The sequence below is a fragment of the Geotrypetes seraphini genome, chromosome 1 (genome assembly GCF_902459505.1).
Source record: "Geotrypetes seraphini chromosome 1, aGeoSer1.1, whole genome shotgun sequence".
NCBI classification, from domain to species: Eukaryota; Metazoa; Chordata; class Amphibia; order Gymnophiona; family Dermophiidae; genus Geotrypetes; species Geotrypetes seraphini.
This window is the reverse complement of record NC_047084.1, coordinates 475,583,192-475,603,082: the sequence shown is the minus strand read 5'-3', so window position 1 is coordinate 475,603,082 and position 19,891 is coordinate 475,583,192. Positions and strand designations below refer to the sequence as shown.

The 19,891-nt window shown below is 36.6% G+C and overlaps 1 protein-coding gene across 5 annotated transcripts in view; it reads right to left on the bottom strand.

Moving 5' to 3' along the window:
• The window catches only part of DOCK8 (dedicator of cytokinesis 8), a 414,444-nt gene that overhangs the window by 73,865 nt on the left and 320,688 nt on the right, over nt 1-19,891 (bottom strand). For all 5 annotated transcript variants that reach the window (XM_033924987.1, XM_033924968.1, XM_033924979.1 and 2 more), the window contains one exon: nt 18,073-18,265. In XM_033924987.1, coding sequence (XP_033780878.1) covers nt 18,073-18,265 — 193 coding nt within the window. The remainder of the gene's footprint in view (nt 1-18,072; nt 18,266-19,891) is intronic.

The window sequence follows — 19,891 nt, the reverse complement described above, 5'->3', positions numbered from 1 at the left end:
AGCATAAGAACTTTAAACTATATTGATTGTTTAATGATTTCCATTCAGGGAACCCAACCTGAATGGCCTGCTTCAATTGCAACCATTTAAAACTTTGTGTTTTATTAAGACCAAATCTATGTTGCAATTGTGAAAAATCCAGCAGTTTACCTTCTGAAATAATATCATCTAGAGATCTAATTCCTGCAATAATCCAGTTCTTCCAAAGGATTTGAGCTCCGCCAATTTTGATCTTGGAGTTTATCCATATGGATTGATTAGTTGATTTATATATTGGGATGGGTGTTAATTTATCAATAAATCTCAATGTTTTCCAAGTATCCATTATTATTTTATTTTCTCTGTATCTTTTAGGTATATTAATACTTGGTAAATGAACTAAATTTAGGGGAAACATAAGGCGCCATTCCAAATATAACCAATCTGGTGCATTATCTATAAGTTCTGGGAGGATCCAATACATACCCTGACGTAGAATATAGGCTTGATGGTACCTATAGAAATTTGGAAAATTTACCCCTCCCTCCTTAATTGATTTTTGTAAGGTTACTAAAGCTATTCTAGGTGTTTTACCAAGCCAAAGAAATTTTGTTAAAATTCTATTAAGCTTTTTATAAAAGGACCCCTGAAAATAAATAGGTATCATACTCATTTGGTAGCAAACCACAGGCAACATCATCATTTTAATAGTTTGAACTCTGCCCCACCAAGATATATGTAATGGGTTCCATTGTTCACATAACTCCATTACTTTTTTTAATACATATTTTTCATTTTCTTTTACAGTATCTTCAATTGTTTTTTTAACTTGAATGCCTAGATATTTAAATCCTTCTTCTTTCCATATGAATGGAAAAATATCAAATAATCCTTTTACACAGTAAACATTCAAGGGTATAATTTCAGATTTATTCCAATTAATTTTATAACCTGAAAATTTGCCAAACTTATCAATTAATTCCAATAAAGAAGATAAGGTAGACTCTGGATTTCTCAAATAAAGCAAAATATCATCAGCATAAGCCAAAATTTTATATTCCATATCTGAATATGGAATTCCTTGTATCTCCCTCGTTTGCTGTATTGCTAACAATAAGGGTTCTAATACAACATCAAATAACAAAGGAGATAAAGGACAACCTTGTCTAACTCCCCTCTGCAATTGAAAACCATCAGATATCTTATTATTAATATTTAATCTTGCAATCGGGAAGCTATACAATGTTTTTACCATTTGTATAAATCCAGAACCTATACCAAACCATTCTAAAGCCTGATACATAAAATTCCATTCTACCCTATCAAATGCTTTCTCAGCATCTAATGAAACTGTAAAAGCCGGTTCATCCATTTTTTTTGACAAGTTTAGCATGTGAAATAATAGTCTAGAGTTATTGGAGGAATGTCTTTTAGCAACGAAACCCGTTTGATGCATATCTATAATATGTGGGAGAGCTTTGGCTAATCTCAAAGCCAAAATTTTCGCCAAAAGTTTATTATCAACGTTTATCAAAGATATAGGCCTGTAGTTTGAAACCAAAGTAGGATCTTTATTTGGCTTAGGCAAAACAATTATTATTGATTCAGCCATAGTACCTTTTATATTACCTTTTATAAGTTGTGTCTGATATAATTTTAATAAATGTGGGGAGAGGATATTTTGAAATGTTTTATAAAATTCTACTGTGTAACCATCACCACCTGGAGCGGATCCAACTCTAAGAGATCTCAATGCTGTTTCTAATTCTTTTAATGATATAGGTTCTTCTAAACTTCGTTTTATATGATCAGGAATCTTAGGTCCATTTATTAAATCTAAAAATTTTTTTCCATCTTTTTGTTTCTCCAAATAAGGTTCGGAAGAATATAGATCCTTATAAAAATTTAAAAATTGTTTTAATATTATATTTGTTTGATTTGTTATTATACCATTATCATCTTTTATTCCATTAATATTAGTTCTCCTTTTTTTTGCCTTAAGATAATTTGCTAATAATTTTCCCGCCTTATTAGAATTTCCATAATACACCGTTTGTTTGGAAAACAAATCTTTTCTTATCATTTTTGAAGTTAATTCATTATATTTACCTTTTACTTTCAAAAGAGCTTGTAAAACTTCATATTCCCATTTACTTATCAATTTAGCTTCTAATATTTTTATTTCTTTTTCTAATTCCATATATTGTTTTTTAATTTGTTTCCTAATAAAAGCTGAATATGATATGATATTACCCCTCATAGTTGCTTTAAATGCATCCCATACATTCTCTATAGATGTATCTTCCACTAAATTTATTTGAAAAAATTCATTAATTTGTGTTTTAAAATTTTCCAAAAATTTGTCATCCACAAGCAATGCATTATCAAATCTCCAAAGAGGTCTATTATTTTCTAATTGATCTAATTGTAATTCTATCCATATTCCCGCATGATCCGAAATGATAATAGGATCAATGGAGGCTTTAATCACTTGTTGCACTTTATTTGTTGAAACAAAAATATAATCTATTCTTGAAAATGATTTATGAACCTGTGAACAAAATGAATACTCCTGATCATTAAAATGAAGAATACGCCATATATCTTTCAAATCACATGAACTAACTAAATTATCTAGACCTAAAGATTTAATATTTTTACCTGGTTTTTTATCCAATAATGGATCCATTACAGCATTAAAATCTCCAGCCACCACTAAATTAGAGGCAGCCAGTGGTAATAACATATTTTGTAGCTTTTTGAAAAATTCTGATTGATTCGAATTAGGGGCATATATATTAAATAACGTCAGGGTATCATTTCCCATACCTATATCGATATGTATCCATCTTCCATGTGGATCTGAATTTTTTACCTTTATATTGGCCATACATTTTTTATTTATAAGGATTGCAACCCCTGCTTTTTTACCCACTGCTGGAGCAAAAAAACATTCTTTTATCCATCCACCTGATAATTTCTGTGATTCCTTCATATTAAGATGGGTCTCTTGCAGACAGTAAATATCTGCATTTTGTTTTTTTAAAAATGTTAATATTTTTTTCCTTTTAATTACGTGATTCAGGCCATTGACATTAATAGAATATATTTTAAAAGACATTATATATTTTAATACTTTTCATTATCTTATTCTTCCTCTCCTCTTTCATATTTAATATCCAAAAAATTTTCTTCATGACACACATATTTAACCCTAATGTATCTCCCTTAATTATTCTAATAAATATTCTCCTTATCCCTCCCTTTCCCACCCAATACATTGGCTGCTTAAGGATACACATTGGAACTGTAATCCTAACATTCTCCCCATTCTAGGCAATCAATATTCAATTGTTTAAACAAATTTCCCTTCTATCTATCTATATTGATCTTTTATATTTATTTAATCATTTTCCATAACATTTTATTAATGTATCATTTTCCATTTAACAATATGTTAATTTGTATTTCCTTAGTATTATGATTTCAACATATAATTATTTTAAACATATATGCAGTGTATTATTTAATAATTTTCCTATATTCTGTTCTTTCTTTCATATAATTATTATTGTCTTTTCTTTGTATTGTTTTCCTCCATTTCTTCAAATATTTCGATATGTTATATTTTCTAATTTTTCATAGAGTCTTCAAAACCATCTTAATATATTATGTTAATATATCATAGGTTCTGGTTTAGAGAGAAAATCTTTTAGTTTTTCGGGATCCTCAAAATATAAGGACTTGTCTCCAGATGACACTCTCATTTTCGCCGGGTAGTATAGACCATATTTAAATCCTTTTTCTTTGAGTAGAGGTCTCATGTCTAGTAGTCTTTTTCTTTTAGTTGCTGTGTTTTTGGCGAAGTCTGGTAAAAACCATAATCTTGATCCTTTATAATTTAAGTTTTTATCTTTTTTTGCAGCATTTAGTATCTCTATTGCTTGTTGGTATCTCAACATTTTGAAAATGATTGGTCTTGGTCTGTTTTTATTTTCTAAATTTTTAATTGGGATTCTATGCGCCCTTTCAATTTCAATTGGTTGTTTCAAGTCTAATTGTAGAATTTTTGGAATTAAATTTTCAAGGAAAAGGATAGTATTTTTTCCCTCTAAATTTTCTTGTATTCCAAAGAGTTTGATGTTCTTTCTTCTTCCTCTATTCTCGTAATCCTCCAGTTGATCTTTTAATTTATTTAATTCCAGGCTGTCGTTTTTACATCTTTTTGATTCACATTCTAAATTTTCCATTTTTGATTCTAGTTCAGTTGTTCTTTTGTTGTTAACTTCCATTTGTCTATGTATATTTAAAATTTCTTCTTTCATTTCAGACATATTAGTTATAGTTTCTTTAAGCATTTGTTTGATTTGTTTTAATTCTTCCATGACTTCAGCTTTGCTTAATATGTCTGGTTCATCAATAGGAAGTGGTATCTTGCTTGGTGTTATTTGATCTTGTTTTTGTCTTTTTGCAGATGTACCAGCCTCATTTTTGTTTTGTCTGGTGCTTGCCATATTGTTGTTTTTAATCCCTTTTCTTCCAAAATTTAGTTTTATCTTTTAAAGTAGAAATTTTCTTTTCCTTTTTTGCCTTTTTTCCTTTTCCTTTTCTCTTTCTCAGTTATCTGTCTCAATCTTATATACTCCTTTTTTAGTGTCTTTATCTCTTTAATATTGGTAAAAAGGTTCTTTGAAGTAAGTGTCAGTTATTTGTTTCCAGTTCTCTGGCGTCTCTCAACTGCCTCGATGTCTTGCCGCTTCAGCTTTTTTCCAAAAGTTCCGTTAATCCCTTCCTCTGTCTCCTCTCATACAAGCCCAATCGCAGCTTTGTAAGAGAAAAGCAATTTCAATTCAGTTTTTTGTTTATTTAGTAAGTTTATATTCTTTCTCTGTCTTCAGCGTTTCAGTGTTCAATCACTGAGAGAAAACGCCGGTATTCCTTTCACTCAGTTTTCTTCAATCAATCCCCCCTTTCAGCGTCGTCACCGAAGGGCTTTCACATATATTGTCAGCTCTTTTTCCCTCTAGCTCCGTTCAGCTTTACTCTCTCCCAATATCTATTCGTTTTAGCACGGAGGGAAAAAATTTTTTATCAGCCTTTTTCAGCGCTGGCAGGAGAAGGCTGTATCAAACTGTCACAGTTCCACAATCAACCTTCAGCAGCCTCACATCAAAATCGGCTTCCTTTTCAACAGTTATTCAGTGCACAGAGAAATAACAACACTTTTTATATTTCAAGCTTCTCTTTCAATATCTTACCCAGGCTTGGCAGTTTATAATATCAGGCTGATGTTCCCTACGCCGAGTTTACTTCAAATATGCCCCGTTGCTCTGGCTATCAACTTCCTGTCATGAAAGAACTCAGCATAAAGAGAAACAAACCCTCTTTCTTTACTTTCCTCCTTCAGACTATTGTTTGATTATCAGGCAGTATACTTTTTATCAATCTTTTTTTTTTTTTTCAATACTTCAATTTATTAATTGATCTCTCAGGGCTTCACTGGCTGTAAAGGGCAATTTCAAACTGTCACAGCTCAGGAATTCAATCAACAGCAGGCTTCACACTAGAATCAGTCTTTCTCTTACTTTCCTTCTCTTTTTGGTCAGTTTAAATTTCTAATATCCCTTCTCTATCCCGTGCCGATCCAATTTTCTTTATTCAATGATCTGTCCGGCAAAAAGGACAATACTGATCTCTCTCATTCACCACCCGTAGGGCTCTGAGTCAGCGCCGGCAGGAGAAATCAAATCACCACACAAATCAACTGACAGCAGCCTCACAATTAGATCAGTTCTTTTCTTTTTAACTTTTTGTCAGTTTTAATCGCTCCAGCAAACCTCCTCTTCAGTCTCCTAATATTTCAGTGAGGAGAAAATTTGCCGATTTTTGCCCTCAGAGTCTCTGTTCAGCGCGGGCAAGAGAAGTTTGTTTCAAACCGTCACAGCTATATCTTTTAAATTTCTCTCGCTGCAAGACTCTCTCTCTCAGTGCCCATAAATTTTATATACGTTGGCCATTTTAAGTTTTTATCTATCTTCACTCTCTGCTTTGCCGTTTCAGTAAAGATAAAAGCCGGTAAAATTACCTTCCCCTCAGCTTTTTTTTTTGATGTCGGCGATTTGATGTCGGCACTCTAACTTTTCAGCTGTTATTCTTTCAATCTTCAACTTCAGGCTTTAGAGGGTAACACCATCATTATTAATAATTATTTTTTTTTTTGAAATCTTCAAGAAGGGAATAATATTTTTTCTTAAGTTGCCTAGATATAGAGGAGCTTAGCGATCACACTTCCATTCGTGTTCGCGTTAAGCCACGCCCCCCCAATTAATATAATTATTATTGAATATAATAATTTCCCCTCCCTCCCTCCCTCCCTATCAATACTGAATGAGAAATCTTTATTCATTTTCATGTTACATCAACAATATAAATTCATACTAATATTTCAGAAAACTAAATTTATATAATTCTTAGTTAATATAATATCCCATCCCCTCCCCCCTCCCTTCTATTCAGTAATACATGAATAACATTTTTAAATGCTATTCTTTCCATATTTCATATTATAAATCAAGTATTAATATATTATATAATATTTAGAGATATGATCCCTTTTTCTTCTAATCAAATTCTATACATGGGAAAATTAATCATTCTTTACAATATTCAGTTAATGGTCTCCATATTTTTTGAAATTTATCTATATGTCCTTTTTGTGTTGCTATAGTGAGCTCCATTTTGTATATATGACATACAGAATTCCACCAGAATGTATAATTTAATCTGTCATGTTTTTTCCAATTGAATGTGATTTGTTGTATTGCTATTCCAGTTAAAATAAAAAGAAGTTTGTTATTACTTGATGATATTTGACTTCTTGCTCTCATAGTTGTTCCAAATAATATGGTATCATATGTCAAGGCTACCGGATTTTCTAACATCCTATTTATTTGGGGCCAGATTGATTTCCAGAATGTTAAGATGAATGGACAATAGAATAAAAGATGATCTAATGTCCCAATTTCAACATGACAAAATGCCAGCATCTATTTGACCTAGAGCTATCTATTTTTTGTAATCGAACAGGGGTCCAGAAAGCTCTATGTAAAAGAAAAAACCAAGTTTGTCTCATAGATGCTGATACCGTACATTTTAGCCTCCAAGACCAAAGTCGTGGCCATTGAGATGCACTAATTTGGTGCTTTATCTCAATGCTCCAAATGTCTCTAAGACCATTTTTTGGTTTTTTATTTATATAACCGGATATTAATTTATACCACTGTGCAGCTTCATGACCTGTTGAATTAATCTGGAAACACAGGAATTCCAAACTGTGATAATTAGTAAGATTTTTCCATTCAGGGAACCCTACCTGAATGGATTGCTTCAATTGCAACCATTTAAAATATTGTGTTTTTTTAAGATCAAATTTATGTTGCAATTGTGAAAACTCCAGTATCTTTCCATTTTTTATTATATCATCTAAAATACGAATACCTGCTGTCATCCAGTTTTTCTAGATTATTTTGAAACCGCCTATTTTGATCTTGGGGTTTAACCAACAGTGAGACCTTCTGATAAGGGCAAGGGTTGAGAGAGGTGTTCACTTCAGACATTTTTTATGCTGCTCTGAAAAGTGCTACTGCTATGGCAGGAATGAATATTCCTTCCTTCCAGTGTTAAGGAGGAGGACCTAGGGCCAGGTTAGGGAGGGAGATTGTCTCCAATACCTATCTCTCTGGCCCCGTCTCCCTTCAATTAATCTTCCCCCTTCCCCTAACCACATCACTCCTGAACCCCAATCAAAGGTCCTCCTCCTCTAACTCCTATCTCATCTCAGGTCTTCCATCTCTTATCTCTAGTCTTCAGTCTCAAGTCCTTGATTCAGTCCTCCCATTAATCCCTCCCCCTGTCTCTGGATCTTGTGCCTTAACCTCTAATTCCAGCTTTTATCTCATTCTCTTACTCCTTAGGTACACCTCCACCATACAGTGGCATAGCAAGGGTAGGATGAGCCCGGGGCCTCTTCTCCATATTCTCAATTCTTCCCCACCCCACCCCCCTGCTGCACGCACACCTTCTTTTCCTCCATGTACCTCTTAAATACTTCACAGGCATGAACAGCATCTCCAACCTGCTGCCTGCGCTAGCCTTGGCTCTCCCTCATGTCACTTCCTGGTCCCGTGACTAGGAAGTGACTTCAGAAGGGGAGCTGAGGCCAGCTTTGGGCAGGTTAGAGATGCTGCTCACACCGACGAGGAGTAAAAGAGGTATGAGGGGGAAGGCCGAGAGGAGGAAATGTGCTGGTCTGGGATAGTCCAGCTCCCGCCCTTTACTACGCAACTGCCTCCATACAGTATCTCATGTTAGCTTCATACCATTAACTTCTCTAGGGTGTTTTCTCACACTATGAACTACATGGCAGGTCTCATGAGATCACTGGCCCCACAAAATTCCGATCATGAAACTGATCTTAATGTGTGTCAAATGAATGAAAATAAACACCATTTTTTTCCTGTTGGCTGCCAGTGCTAAGATATATCCTAACCCAACAGACAAGATAGAAAGAACATTGGATCAGGAATGGGAAACAAAGACAGTGAAAGAGGACTAAGCCCCTTTTCAGCTCTGAGCCCAATACTGTATCATAGGCTGAGGTTCTGGGTGTGTCTGCATTTGCCCAGCAATTCTGATATGTTGTGAGACAGATAAAGGAGCCACATCTGATGAAGGTGCTACACTAAATCTCCAAGAGAAGCTAGCAGGTTAGGGTGCCAACTTTGTTGTGCAGGGAAGAGGCCAGTGGTATAGTAATGGGTGGGTCCAGGCCCAACCACTTTGGGCTCACACTCACCCAGTAGCAGCACACCTATGATGGAGCTGGTAGAGATCCCCAAGCCTCAACAACTGAAAACTCCCAATACTCTCTCTCCCATGTACCTTTTAAACAGCAGATCTTCGCTGGCAGCGAGTGATAAACACTGCTCATGTTGGCTCCACAGGATGCAACTTCCAGTTTCTGCATAGGTTGAGTATGTCAGAGGGAAGGCTGTGGGGCTGAAGCAAGCTGTATCAGTTGCTGCTCACTACTGGTGAAGATTTGCTATTTAAAAGGTATGTGCGGGAGAAGGGTTGAGATAGGGTTACCACATTTCTGAAGACAAAAATGAGGACACATGACCCTGCCCATTGTGAAAAATAACACTGTCTCTCTCTGGAAGAACTCCAGGAGGACACCAAAAGTGAAGCAGCACACTGTTTATTAAGCGTTCTTGCAAGACTAGGTGTCCAACAAGTAGGCACACCTCAGCATATTTATACTTCATATTATATAGTTTATTTTCCCATTCTAATCACTGTCCACGTGTCCATTGGATAGGGCAGAGGTGGCTCACATCCTATCATCTTTCTCCTAAACCTCTTCCGTTCTCTCCTCCCCTGTTTACATCTCCCACTACTCTAATTTTTCCCCTCCCAGAATGACCCAGTCTTTTATTTTCTTTACCCTTATATGATCTCTTTACTTACGATTTCTGTCCAACCCCAATTTAGTTCCACTGATGTTCCTTGCATATGCTGCAGAAAGCCATTTACTTTCTTATCTCTCTCAAGCAGTCAACTGTCTTTCTCCCCTCTCACACTTGTCTGCAACAAGTAACATAGGCCTAGATTTTCTAAAAGTTGCATTAAAGGGGTGTGGCTTGGTCAAACATGAAAACGGTCGGGTAGTGGGTGAGCTCCGTACTTACAGATTACTAAAATATCAATAAGTCGCTTATAATTTGTTTATTTTGGTTGGAAAATGGAAAAAGACAAGAATGGCTTTGGGGAAAACAAACAAAAAATGAGTCAACGTTTGGAAACACCGGTAGTGTAAAGAGATTGAAGCCAGAGCCGGAAACTCCTCTGAAGACACCATTACCAAAAGGAGCTGACAGCGAAGTTATGAAAGAATTGAAGGAAATTAAAGAAATTGTGTTGGCAAATGCTAAAAAATTAAACAATCTGACAGATGAAGTTGCTAATCTAAATGAAAGAATGGAACTGATGGAAATAAAAACAAGTCAGCTGGAGAAAAAAAATGGAAGTAACGGAAATAGAACTTTCACAAACTAAACAAGATCAGATAAAAATAGAGGCGTTTACCCGGGAGCTGGAGGACTGCTCAAATCGTGAGAGGAGGAGTAATTTGAGAATACCAGGTCTACCGGAAGGGGTGGAGAAAGGTAATCCTATTTCCTTCCTGGAGAATTTTATACCTAAAGTGTTGCCTCTTAAGACAAAGTTCCCTCTAGAGATCGAGAGGGCGCACAGAATACCTGCAAGAAGGTCAGATAGGCAAACAGGTCCACGGCCATTAATATTTAAATTATTAAGGCATCAGCAGGTGATAGAAATTTTTCAATTGGCAAAGCAAAACAAGAATTTAAAAAGCCAAGATGCCCGTATTCATATAGTGCCCGATTTTGCTAAAAACACGGCAAATAGGAAGAAAAGATTTTTAGATCTCGGGCCACAAATATGAGCCTTGGGGGCCAAATACGGGCTTCTATACCCTGCAATTATGAAGATCCCGATTGAAAATAAATAATTTACTTTTGACGATCCAGGAAAATTGCAAGATTTTTTACAGCCAAAGGAAGTTTGATTACAGATTTACTATGTTAAATTTTTCTTCTGGAGTTTGCTATTTTAAAGTCAAGTTTAAAGGATATTTCATGGTATTTAAATATAAACTTTCACTTTTCTAATAGCCCAAGGTAAATCGGATGAGAATGCTATGGATTCAAATTATTCCAAACTGTTTTATTCAATGGATGCAGGGAGCATTGGAATGTTTACATCGGATTCCATGTTACAGTATCACTTTGACAAACATGTTGAGTAGCGAGAAACAAGATCAAGATCTCAACACCTCTTCCCAGGAGTCATTGATGGGTGGACGGGGGGTTTCAAAAGCAGAGCACAGTTTCTTCCTCTGAAGACAAAGATGAGGACTCAGAAGCTGTAACCCCCCAAGAGGGGAGCACCCCCCGTCACACCTGCCGCGCACTTGGCATCAGCAACAGCCCTGCAGCTAACAGAGACCCGGCAGTACCTAAGGTGATGTTCACAGGGGTGATTGATGAGGACGGGGAACAGGTGGTATGCAAACTTGGAGGGGAACTGGCAGAATCAGTGTATGAGTGCACACACCTGGTCACTGATCGTGTGCGCCGCACTGTGAAACTTCTCTGTGCCTTGGCCCGCGGGATCCCTATCGTTACCTTGGATTGGCTGAAAAAAGTAAAATCTGATCTGGATATTGGTTGAACCCGGGAAGAACTAATGGTATCCATGGGTTCGATCCTTGTGATCATACATCGTTCTGCATCAGATCACTTTAGGGGGACGAGGCTATGCTCTGCCGACATGGCTACGTCACTTACACCAATGGCCTGAAGATGGGGTCTAGATACTTAAAACTGTTAGTTGATATGCGGCAACAGTTTGTGGATACAAGTGAATAATTTACGCAATGAATTATTTAAAAGATGACGATTCTTATCAGAGGATGAATCTGAGCTCCCAGTAATTGGAAAAAGCCAAACAAAAAGGGCAGCCTTTCATAAGTATAGTAAGAATTATTTAGTGATATACTGTGCCGTAAAAATGTGAGGAAGACGAGTAACAGAAGTCAATGTCAGCTCACAAAGAGAAAATTGCTGTACTTTTCCCAATTTTAATACACATGTGGATTTGGGGTGGGGGGGGTTCTTGGTTTTCCATTAAGAATATATATATGAATGTCATAAGATATTATTTTCAGGTGGTATATATTAGTTATATATGAATTTGGGAGGGGGTGGGGGTTAAATCTTATTGGTGTATGATATTGAAGATTTTGGGTCATTAGGGCATAGACAGGGGGTGGGTAAGCAGAGTGGGCAGACTTGATGGGCTGTAGCCCTTTTCTGCCGTCATCTTCTATGTTTCTATGTATTATAATTGTTTGATATTTACTGTGCATTTGATGTAAGTTATAAAATGAATAAAGAATTTAAAAAAAAGAAAATTGATGCAAAAGAGATTAAATGCAGGGAGCTGGATGACAATGCATAAAAGGATTTGGAAAAGGCATTTTTAGCCCTGAAAAGGCAACGAAGGTGAGTGGTTTGAAAGGAAAGGGAGTGAAAAGGTTTTGAATCCAGCTAAGTAACTCTTCTTAACACAATGGGCTGATTCTAATTTGGTTTCCTTGTATTTTTGTGAATTGTAGTTATTGATTTTTTGACAAGATATTGTATTGTATTACTTTTCAGTGCAATGGTAATAGTAATAGTAAGTTTTTGGATGCCTTTAGTAGTTTCTCTTCTTGTTAATCAAGACAAACAGGATAAATAAGCCAGAAGAGTTTTCTAGAGTAAAGTGCTATACATGTGGGGGATTCCCATACTCATAGCATCTTTTTCCTTAGAGCCCATTAGAGCTTATTGGAAATGAGATTTTTCATCTCTGCAGAGTTCTCTACTATGTAATGGCTTAAAATAGGTTTTTCCCCTTTTTGCTGTACTTATTTTTATGTTGAGATATCCTTATATTAAGAATAAAAATAGATTTTAAAGCTTGATTACAAGTATTCCTCATTAGTTTTGGAAATGATAGTAAGGTATATTAGATGCACAAAATTTTATTGAAATTCTGAAGGCTTTGATTAAAAAGATACGGTTTTAAAAATATATTAATTTAGGTATACTTTCATTAAATTGATTAAATGAGGTTTTTTATTATATGATTTTTAAATGAGTATATATGTTATTTTAAAAGATCATATATGATTTTGTAAAATAAATGATTGGTTTCATAATGAGATATCATCAAAATTTGTAAGGAATTTCAGAAGATTTGAGGACCATTAACAGATTTTTGTAATGAATGATAAATTTTTCCTAAGGTAAGATATTTGATTAGAGGGGAATTGGGTGGGTTTTATTTTTTAATATATGAATATATCAATAGTTTCATTGTAATGGATCTTGTATGTAATACTGTGATGGGAGGGGACGGGATGGGAGGATTTTCTATTTAATAAGAATAGTTTAAATATTAGGTGAATTACATAATATTAAAAATATTATAGAATATAAATTTGTAATGAAATGTTGTACTTAAAGTGTTATATGAGAGTTAGTTAATCAAGTGTGTATTTATAAGTTCATATGATTTTATCTACTACACTTGTTGTACTATGCAAAAATGAATAAAGAATTCAAAAACAAAAAATTAGTAAGGAATGATTGTTTTCCCAACAAACTTTGTATTATGGAAGCTCAAATAAGGCAGGAAGATTATTGGCAAATTATCTTAAAGCGAAGAAAAGAAGAACAAAAATTATTGCAATTAAGGATGAGAAAGGAGAGACACATACTCAAACTGAAAATATTTTAAGTTAATTTCTAAATTTTTATAAAGACCTATATTCTTCTGAGCCTCATGAAAATAAGAGAAAAAGATGGTTTAAACTTTTTGAATCTAATTGAGGGGCCGAAAATTCCTGAGCATATAAAAAAAAAGTTTAGAGGAGCCTATATCATTAAAAGAATTAGAAACAGCATTGAAATCTCTTAGAGTTGGATCCGCTCCAGGTGGTGATGGTTTCACGGTAGAATTTTATAAATCATTTCAAGTTACCCTATTACCTCATTTATTAAATTATATCAGTCGCAACTAAATAAAGGTTGCATTACAGGTACTATGGCAGAATCATTGACTATAGTTTTGCCAAAGTCAAACAAAGATCCCCCATTGGTTTCAAATTACAGGCCTATATTATTAATCAATGTAGATGGAAAACTTTTGGCTAAGACATTGGCTTTACGTTTGACCAAGACTCTCCCTTTTATTATTGATATGCACCAAACTGGATTCGTTGCTAAGAGACATTCATCTAATAACACAAGATTGGCTTTTCATATGTTAAATTTAATAAAAGCCATGAAAGATTCGGCTTTTTCTGTGTCCTTGGATGCAGAGAAAGCCTTTGATCGGATGGAATGGACCTTCAAGTATCAAGCTATGGAATGGTTTGGAATAGGTTCAAGATTTATACAAATGATTCAAACATTGTATAGCTCTCCTGTTGCAAAATTGTATGTTAATAATAACTTTTCAGAACGCTTTAATTTGTGGAGGGAGGTTAGACAAAGTTGTCCCTCTATCTACTTTGCTTTTTGATATTGTTTTGGAACCCTTGCTATTAGCTATTCAGCAAGTAAAGGAGATACAGGGTATTCCTTATTCAGATCGGGAATACAAAGTCTCTGCATTTGCAGGCGATATTTTGCTTCATTTGAGAAATTCAGCAAAAACCATTCCATGCTTGCTTGAATTGATTGAGAAATATGGAAAATTTTCAGGGTAAAAGATAAATTGGAGTAAATCTGAAACTCTTCCACTAAACGTGTATTGTACAAAAGTCTTGTTTGATTCATTTTCTTTTGTTTGGAAGGAAGGTGGATTAAAATACTTAGGAATTTGGATAAAAAATATGCTGGAAGACACAATGAAAGAGAATGAAAAATCTTTATTGCAGAAGGTAACAGAAATGTGCGAGCAATGGTATCCACTACATCTGTCTTGGTGGGGGAGAGTTCAGACTATTAAAATTATGATATTGCCTGTGGTTTGTTATCAATGTTACCAGTTTTTTTAAGGGGTCCTTTTATAAAAAATTAAATAGTATTCTTACAAAATTTGTTTGGCTGGGCAAAACTCCTAGAATTGCTTTAGTATCTTTACAAAAACCAATTGCGGAGGGTGGGGTAAATTTTCCCAATTTCTATAGGTATCATCAAGCATATATTTTGCGTCAGGGTATGTATTGGGTCATCCCAGAGCTCATTGATAATACCCCAGACTGGTTGTGGTTGGAATGGCGACTCATGTTCCCCTTACGTTTATGTCATGTTCTCAGCATTAAAATGCCTAGATTGTATAAAGAAAACAGAATATTTATGGATACATGGAAAACTTTGCGATATGACAGCAATTTAACACCTATTCCAATTTATAATTCGACAAATCAAACTATATGGTTAAACTCCAAGATTCAAATTGACGGATTTAAGGTCATCTAGAAGCATTGGATGAAAGCAGGTATACAGATTTTAGATGATGTTATTTCAAATGGTAAACTGCTTGAATTTTCACAGTTGCAACATAAATTTGGTCTTAATAAATTAAAAAGCTTTAGATCAGGGGTGTCCAACCTTTTGGCTTCCCTGGGCCGCATTGGTAGAAAAAAATGTTTCTGGGGCCACACAAATGCGCAAACGCTGCAGCAAGACAGAGGAGGGAGCCGGCAAGACAGTAAACACCTGGGGGCAGCAGAGGAAAACACTGCATTGCCCTCGACCGGGGCTGCACAAAATACTTCACTGGGCCGCAGGTTGGACACCCCTGCTTTAGATGGTTCCAACTGAAGCAAGCCATTCAGGCAGGGTTTCCTGAATGGAAGAATCTTAATACGCAATATAGTTTCGAATTTTTATGCTTTCAGGTGGACTTCTTGGGACACCAGACTGCACAGTGGTATAAACTGATAAGCGGGTTTGTAAATAAAAAAAGTAAAACTGGACTTAGGGACATTTGGAGCATTGAGATCAAACATCAAATTAATGCGTCTCAATGGCCACGAATTTGGTCTTGGAGGACAGTGTCCACATCTATGAGACAAACTTGGTTCTCTTTATTACATAGAGCATTTTGGACCCCAGTTAGGTTATAGAAGTTAGATAGCTCTACGTCTAATAGATGCTTGCATTGTAATCTTAAAGCTGGGACTTTAGATCATTTATTATTCTATTGTCCCTTTATCATGGTCTTTTGGAAATCAATTTGGTCCCAAATTAATTGTTTATTAGAGAATCATATAGCATTATCATATGATATGATTTTATTTGGTATATCAATGAGAACAAAGAGCCAAATATCATCAAATAATAATAAGCTTTTATTGATAATGACAGGAGTCGCCATACAACAGATCACAACTAATTGGAAAAATTGGAACAAACTATATTTTAATTTCTGGTGGAATTCGTTATGTCATATTTATAAAATGGAGAGAACAATAGCTATACAAAAGGGGAGTTATAATAAATTTAAAAAGATATGGGGGCCATTAACTAAATATTGTAATGAATAGATACTATTCTACTTTATAAGTACAATTGTGAATGAGGGAGGGAGGTATTTGAATTTTATTAATTGTTTAGTTTAAAAGGAAATAATTTTTATGTGATATATTTGATTGAACATGAGTTTGAAGGGATGGGAGAGGAGGGATTAAATTTTATGTACTAACATTATAAATGATAGTATTTCAAGTCGTGCATTCAATGTCAATTGTTTAATAATTTTACACTTGTTGAAGGATGAAAAATGAATAAAGATTAAAAAAAAAAAATAAAATAAAAGTTGCATTAAAAATCGATGGGCCGCTGTCGCAGCCGTCATAGTAGTGATTTTTTAAAAATGAGCCATTATCCAAAAAATGCTCATGCAAATGAGATTGGCAGAGAGTAGCAAAGATTTGCTAAATTTGCATGTGCCCATCCTTTTGTTTCCTTTCCTCCCCTTTTCACCTTCCTTTTAATATATATTTTTTTACTTTGATGTATTTTATTCTCCCACCCTAACCCCACTTCCTTATTTATCAAACCAGTCTGTCTTGTCCGTTAATTATGTAAATACTTAGTTAATGACCTTTTTTTTTTTTCTTAGAACTATATTTTAATTTTAATATTGTAATTTTACTCTGTATACCGATCAGATACTCGCTGATGGTCGGTATATCAAATATAGAATAATCCTGGCTCTGATTGGCCCAGGTTGTTTAAGGCCCCTCCTATGGGTGAAGCCTTATGTATCTGGGCCAATCAAAGCCTTAGGTTCCTTCCCAAATGCATGTATCCTGCATCCAGGGAGAAGCCTAATGTTCTGATTGGGCCAGATGCATAAGGCCCCACCCATAGGAGGGGCCTTAAACAACTTGGGCCAATCAGAGCCTTAGGTCCCTCCCTGGATACATGATGCCTCTGGTTGGCCCAGACACATAAGGCCCCACCCATTGGAGGGGCCTTAAACAACCTGGGCCAATCAGAGCCTCAGGCCCCTCCCCCGATGCATTCCAAGATGCACCAGGGAGGGGAAGGCTTGCCATTTTGAAGAGGCGGGCCAGCTGGCTGGAGGAAGTAGGCATCCTTCCGGCCAGCCATCTGAAAGTAAGGTAAAGGAGAGAGGACGGGGGTTGTTGCATGGCGGCGGAAGAGTGTGGACATCTCTCCCACTGTCAAAGGGGGTTCGGGGGGTGTCGGTTGGTGGTGGAAGAGATTGGGCATGGATATCCCACTTAACTGGAGAAAGGCTAGAGGGTCACATAAACTTGGATATTCAGTGCTGGTACCAGACATGGCTCAGCATTGAATATTCAGGGATTACAAAGGTGGCAGCCAAAAAACTTGTCACTGGTTGAATATTTACCCTCCTGTTTTCACAATTATAAAGAGCACATAAACCTCCTAAAACCGTCTCCAATATTTCATAGGTGAACAAAATGGTACCCAAGGCAAGCACTGCTTTAGTGGCCCACATCCTTTTCAGGCGTACATGCCCTTATAGCCTGACTAAAAAAGGCAGCATAGTGTCCCCAGGCTTACACCTACTTATAACTACCCTATGATTTCAATCATGCCCAGAACTCAGGCATTAGCACATTTGCTTCTTCACATATCCAAGAAAACACAAAGCAACTCCATAGGTTTCTCTCACTTTCCTGTAAAACTGAATGTATTAGAAATAGGAGTCTATGACTCAAGCTGTTTTCTTTGCATGGTATAATTATAGATAAACTAGTGAAACCAAGAGGTCACTCGTGCAGTTAGAGATGCATGCTAACAGGCCTGGCAATGAACTACAAATGGAAGGTGGTGGCTGTTGAGAATATGACATAGTACAATGATCCTGCAGGGTTTGCTCCTGGAAGGAGGGAAAATTGCCAATCAGAATCCCTCAGCCTCACTACATTCCTAGAGTTCTGAGCAGTCTGCTTACCTGGAAAGTGACACTACCCACAGGCAGGTAGAAATGGTCCTCTAGCATACTCAGATACTCTGCCACCAGGGCGGCAGCATGCACCAGGCACATGGCTGCCTCAGTGTAGCTCTTCCTCTTGTTGTGCTTCTCTGCCATGTTCTGTAGCCAGGTCAGCCTCAGATCAGGGGATGTTTGATAGCCTTTGGCGATCCTAGTCACAAATGGAAAGTGAAAGATATTTTCTCTATAAGCTTTATGTTGTCTGTTTTGTAGTACTTAACAGCAGAAGAAATACAAACCTTCTGTAATGATCTGTAATAGAGAATGACATGATGGCTGTTACCCATGGCTACCTGTGGATAATCTGCTGAAATGGTGGCAAAAAAAAAAAAAAAAGGTCGCCGCAGGTACGGGGACAAAGCCATTCACCGCCCGATGGAGCAGTGAATGGCCTTGTCTCCGTACTTAAGGGAGGGAACATGCGCAGTCACCGATCGTGCAGTCCAGCAGCCCCCTCCCTCCTTACTAATGATCACCTCCATCTGATTGCCGCCACCGTCCATCCAGGTATCTCCCTCCCTCCCCCTTACCTTTGTGGCGATTTCTAATTGTCTTTCTACAAGCAGCCGGAGCCTTGAAGTCTCATGTGGCTGCCAGTAAATTCTCCTCTGACGCAACTGGAAACAGGAAGTTGCGTCAGAGGAAAACTTTCCGGCAGGCACACGAGACTTCAAGGCTCTGGCTGCTTGTAGAAAGAAAATTAGAAATCATCACGAAGGTAAGGGGAAGAGAGGGAGGGAGGGAGATGCTTAGACATACGGCAGGAGGGAGGGGGCTGCTGGACCACGTGAAGGGTACTGAAGGGGGGTGGAAAGAGGGAGGGAGGGGGGTGGTAGAGAGGAATAGGGGAAGAAAAATGGGGAAGAGAGAGTGGGGAGAAGACGCTGAAGGGAACTGGGGAAAAGAGATAGATGGGAGAAGACGCTGCTGCAGGGAACTGGGGAAAAGAGAGAGGGGAGAAGACGCTGCTGAAAGGAACTGGGGAAGAGGAGTGGGGAGAAGACGCTACTGAAGAGAACTGGGGAAGAGGAGTGGGGAGAAGACACTGCTGAAGAGAACTGGGGAAGAGGAGTGGGAAGACGCTGAAGGGAATTGGGGAAGAGGAGCGGGGAGAAGACTATAGGGAGGAGTGGAGGGAAGAAGATGGGTGCCAAACCAATGGGGTGGGGGGGTGAGGGAGAGATGGAAGGAAGAGGCACAGTAACAGAGCATATGGAAGAGGCAGAGAGAAGGCAGACAGCAGATGGAAGGAATTGAATGAGGAGAAGATGAGGAAAGCAGAAACCAGACAACAAAAGGTAGAAAAAAAATTTCTATTTATTTTCTTTTTTTCCTTCTTTATTCATTTTCAAATTTGACAATAAGACAATGCCACATGATTTTCCAACAAACAAATTATTTTCTTTTTTTTGCTTTAGGATATAGTAGTATATTAGTTGTATTGATAAACATTTATAACCGACGCGCTTGCAAAAGATAGATAATACTAGATCTAATAGATGTTGGCATTGTAAAATAGAAGTAGGGACATTGGATCATTTAATTTTTTTTTGTCCCTGTATAAAAGCTTTTTGGAATTTAATTTGGCCCCAAATAAATATATTACTAGAAAATCACGTAGGACTCTCATATGATACCATATTATTCGGTACTGCAATGAGAACACAGAGTCCAATATCAGCAAATAATAATAAATTACTTTTAATATTGACAGGAGTTGCCATGCAGCAAATCACACAAAATTGGAAAGATTTTACCAAACTAAATTATACATTCT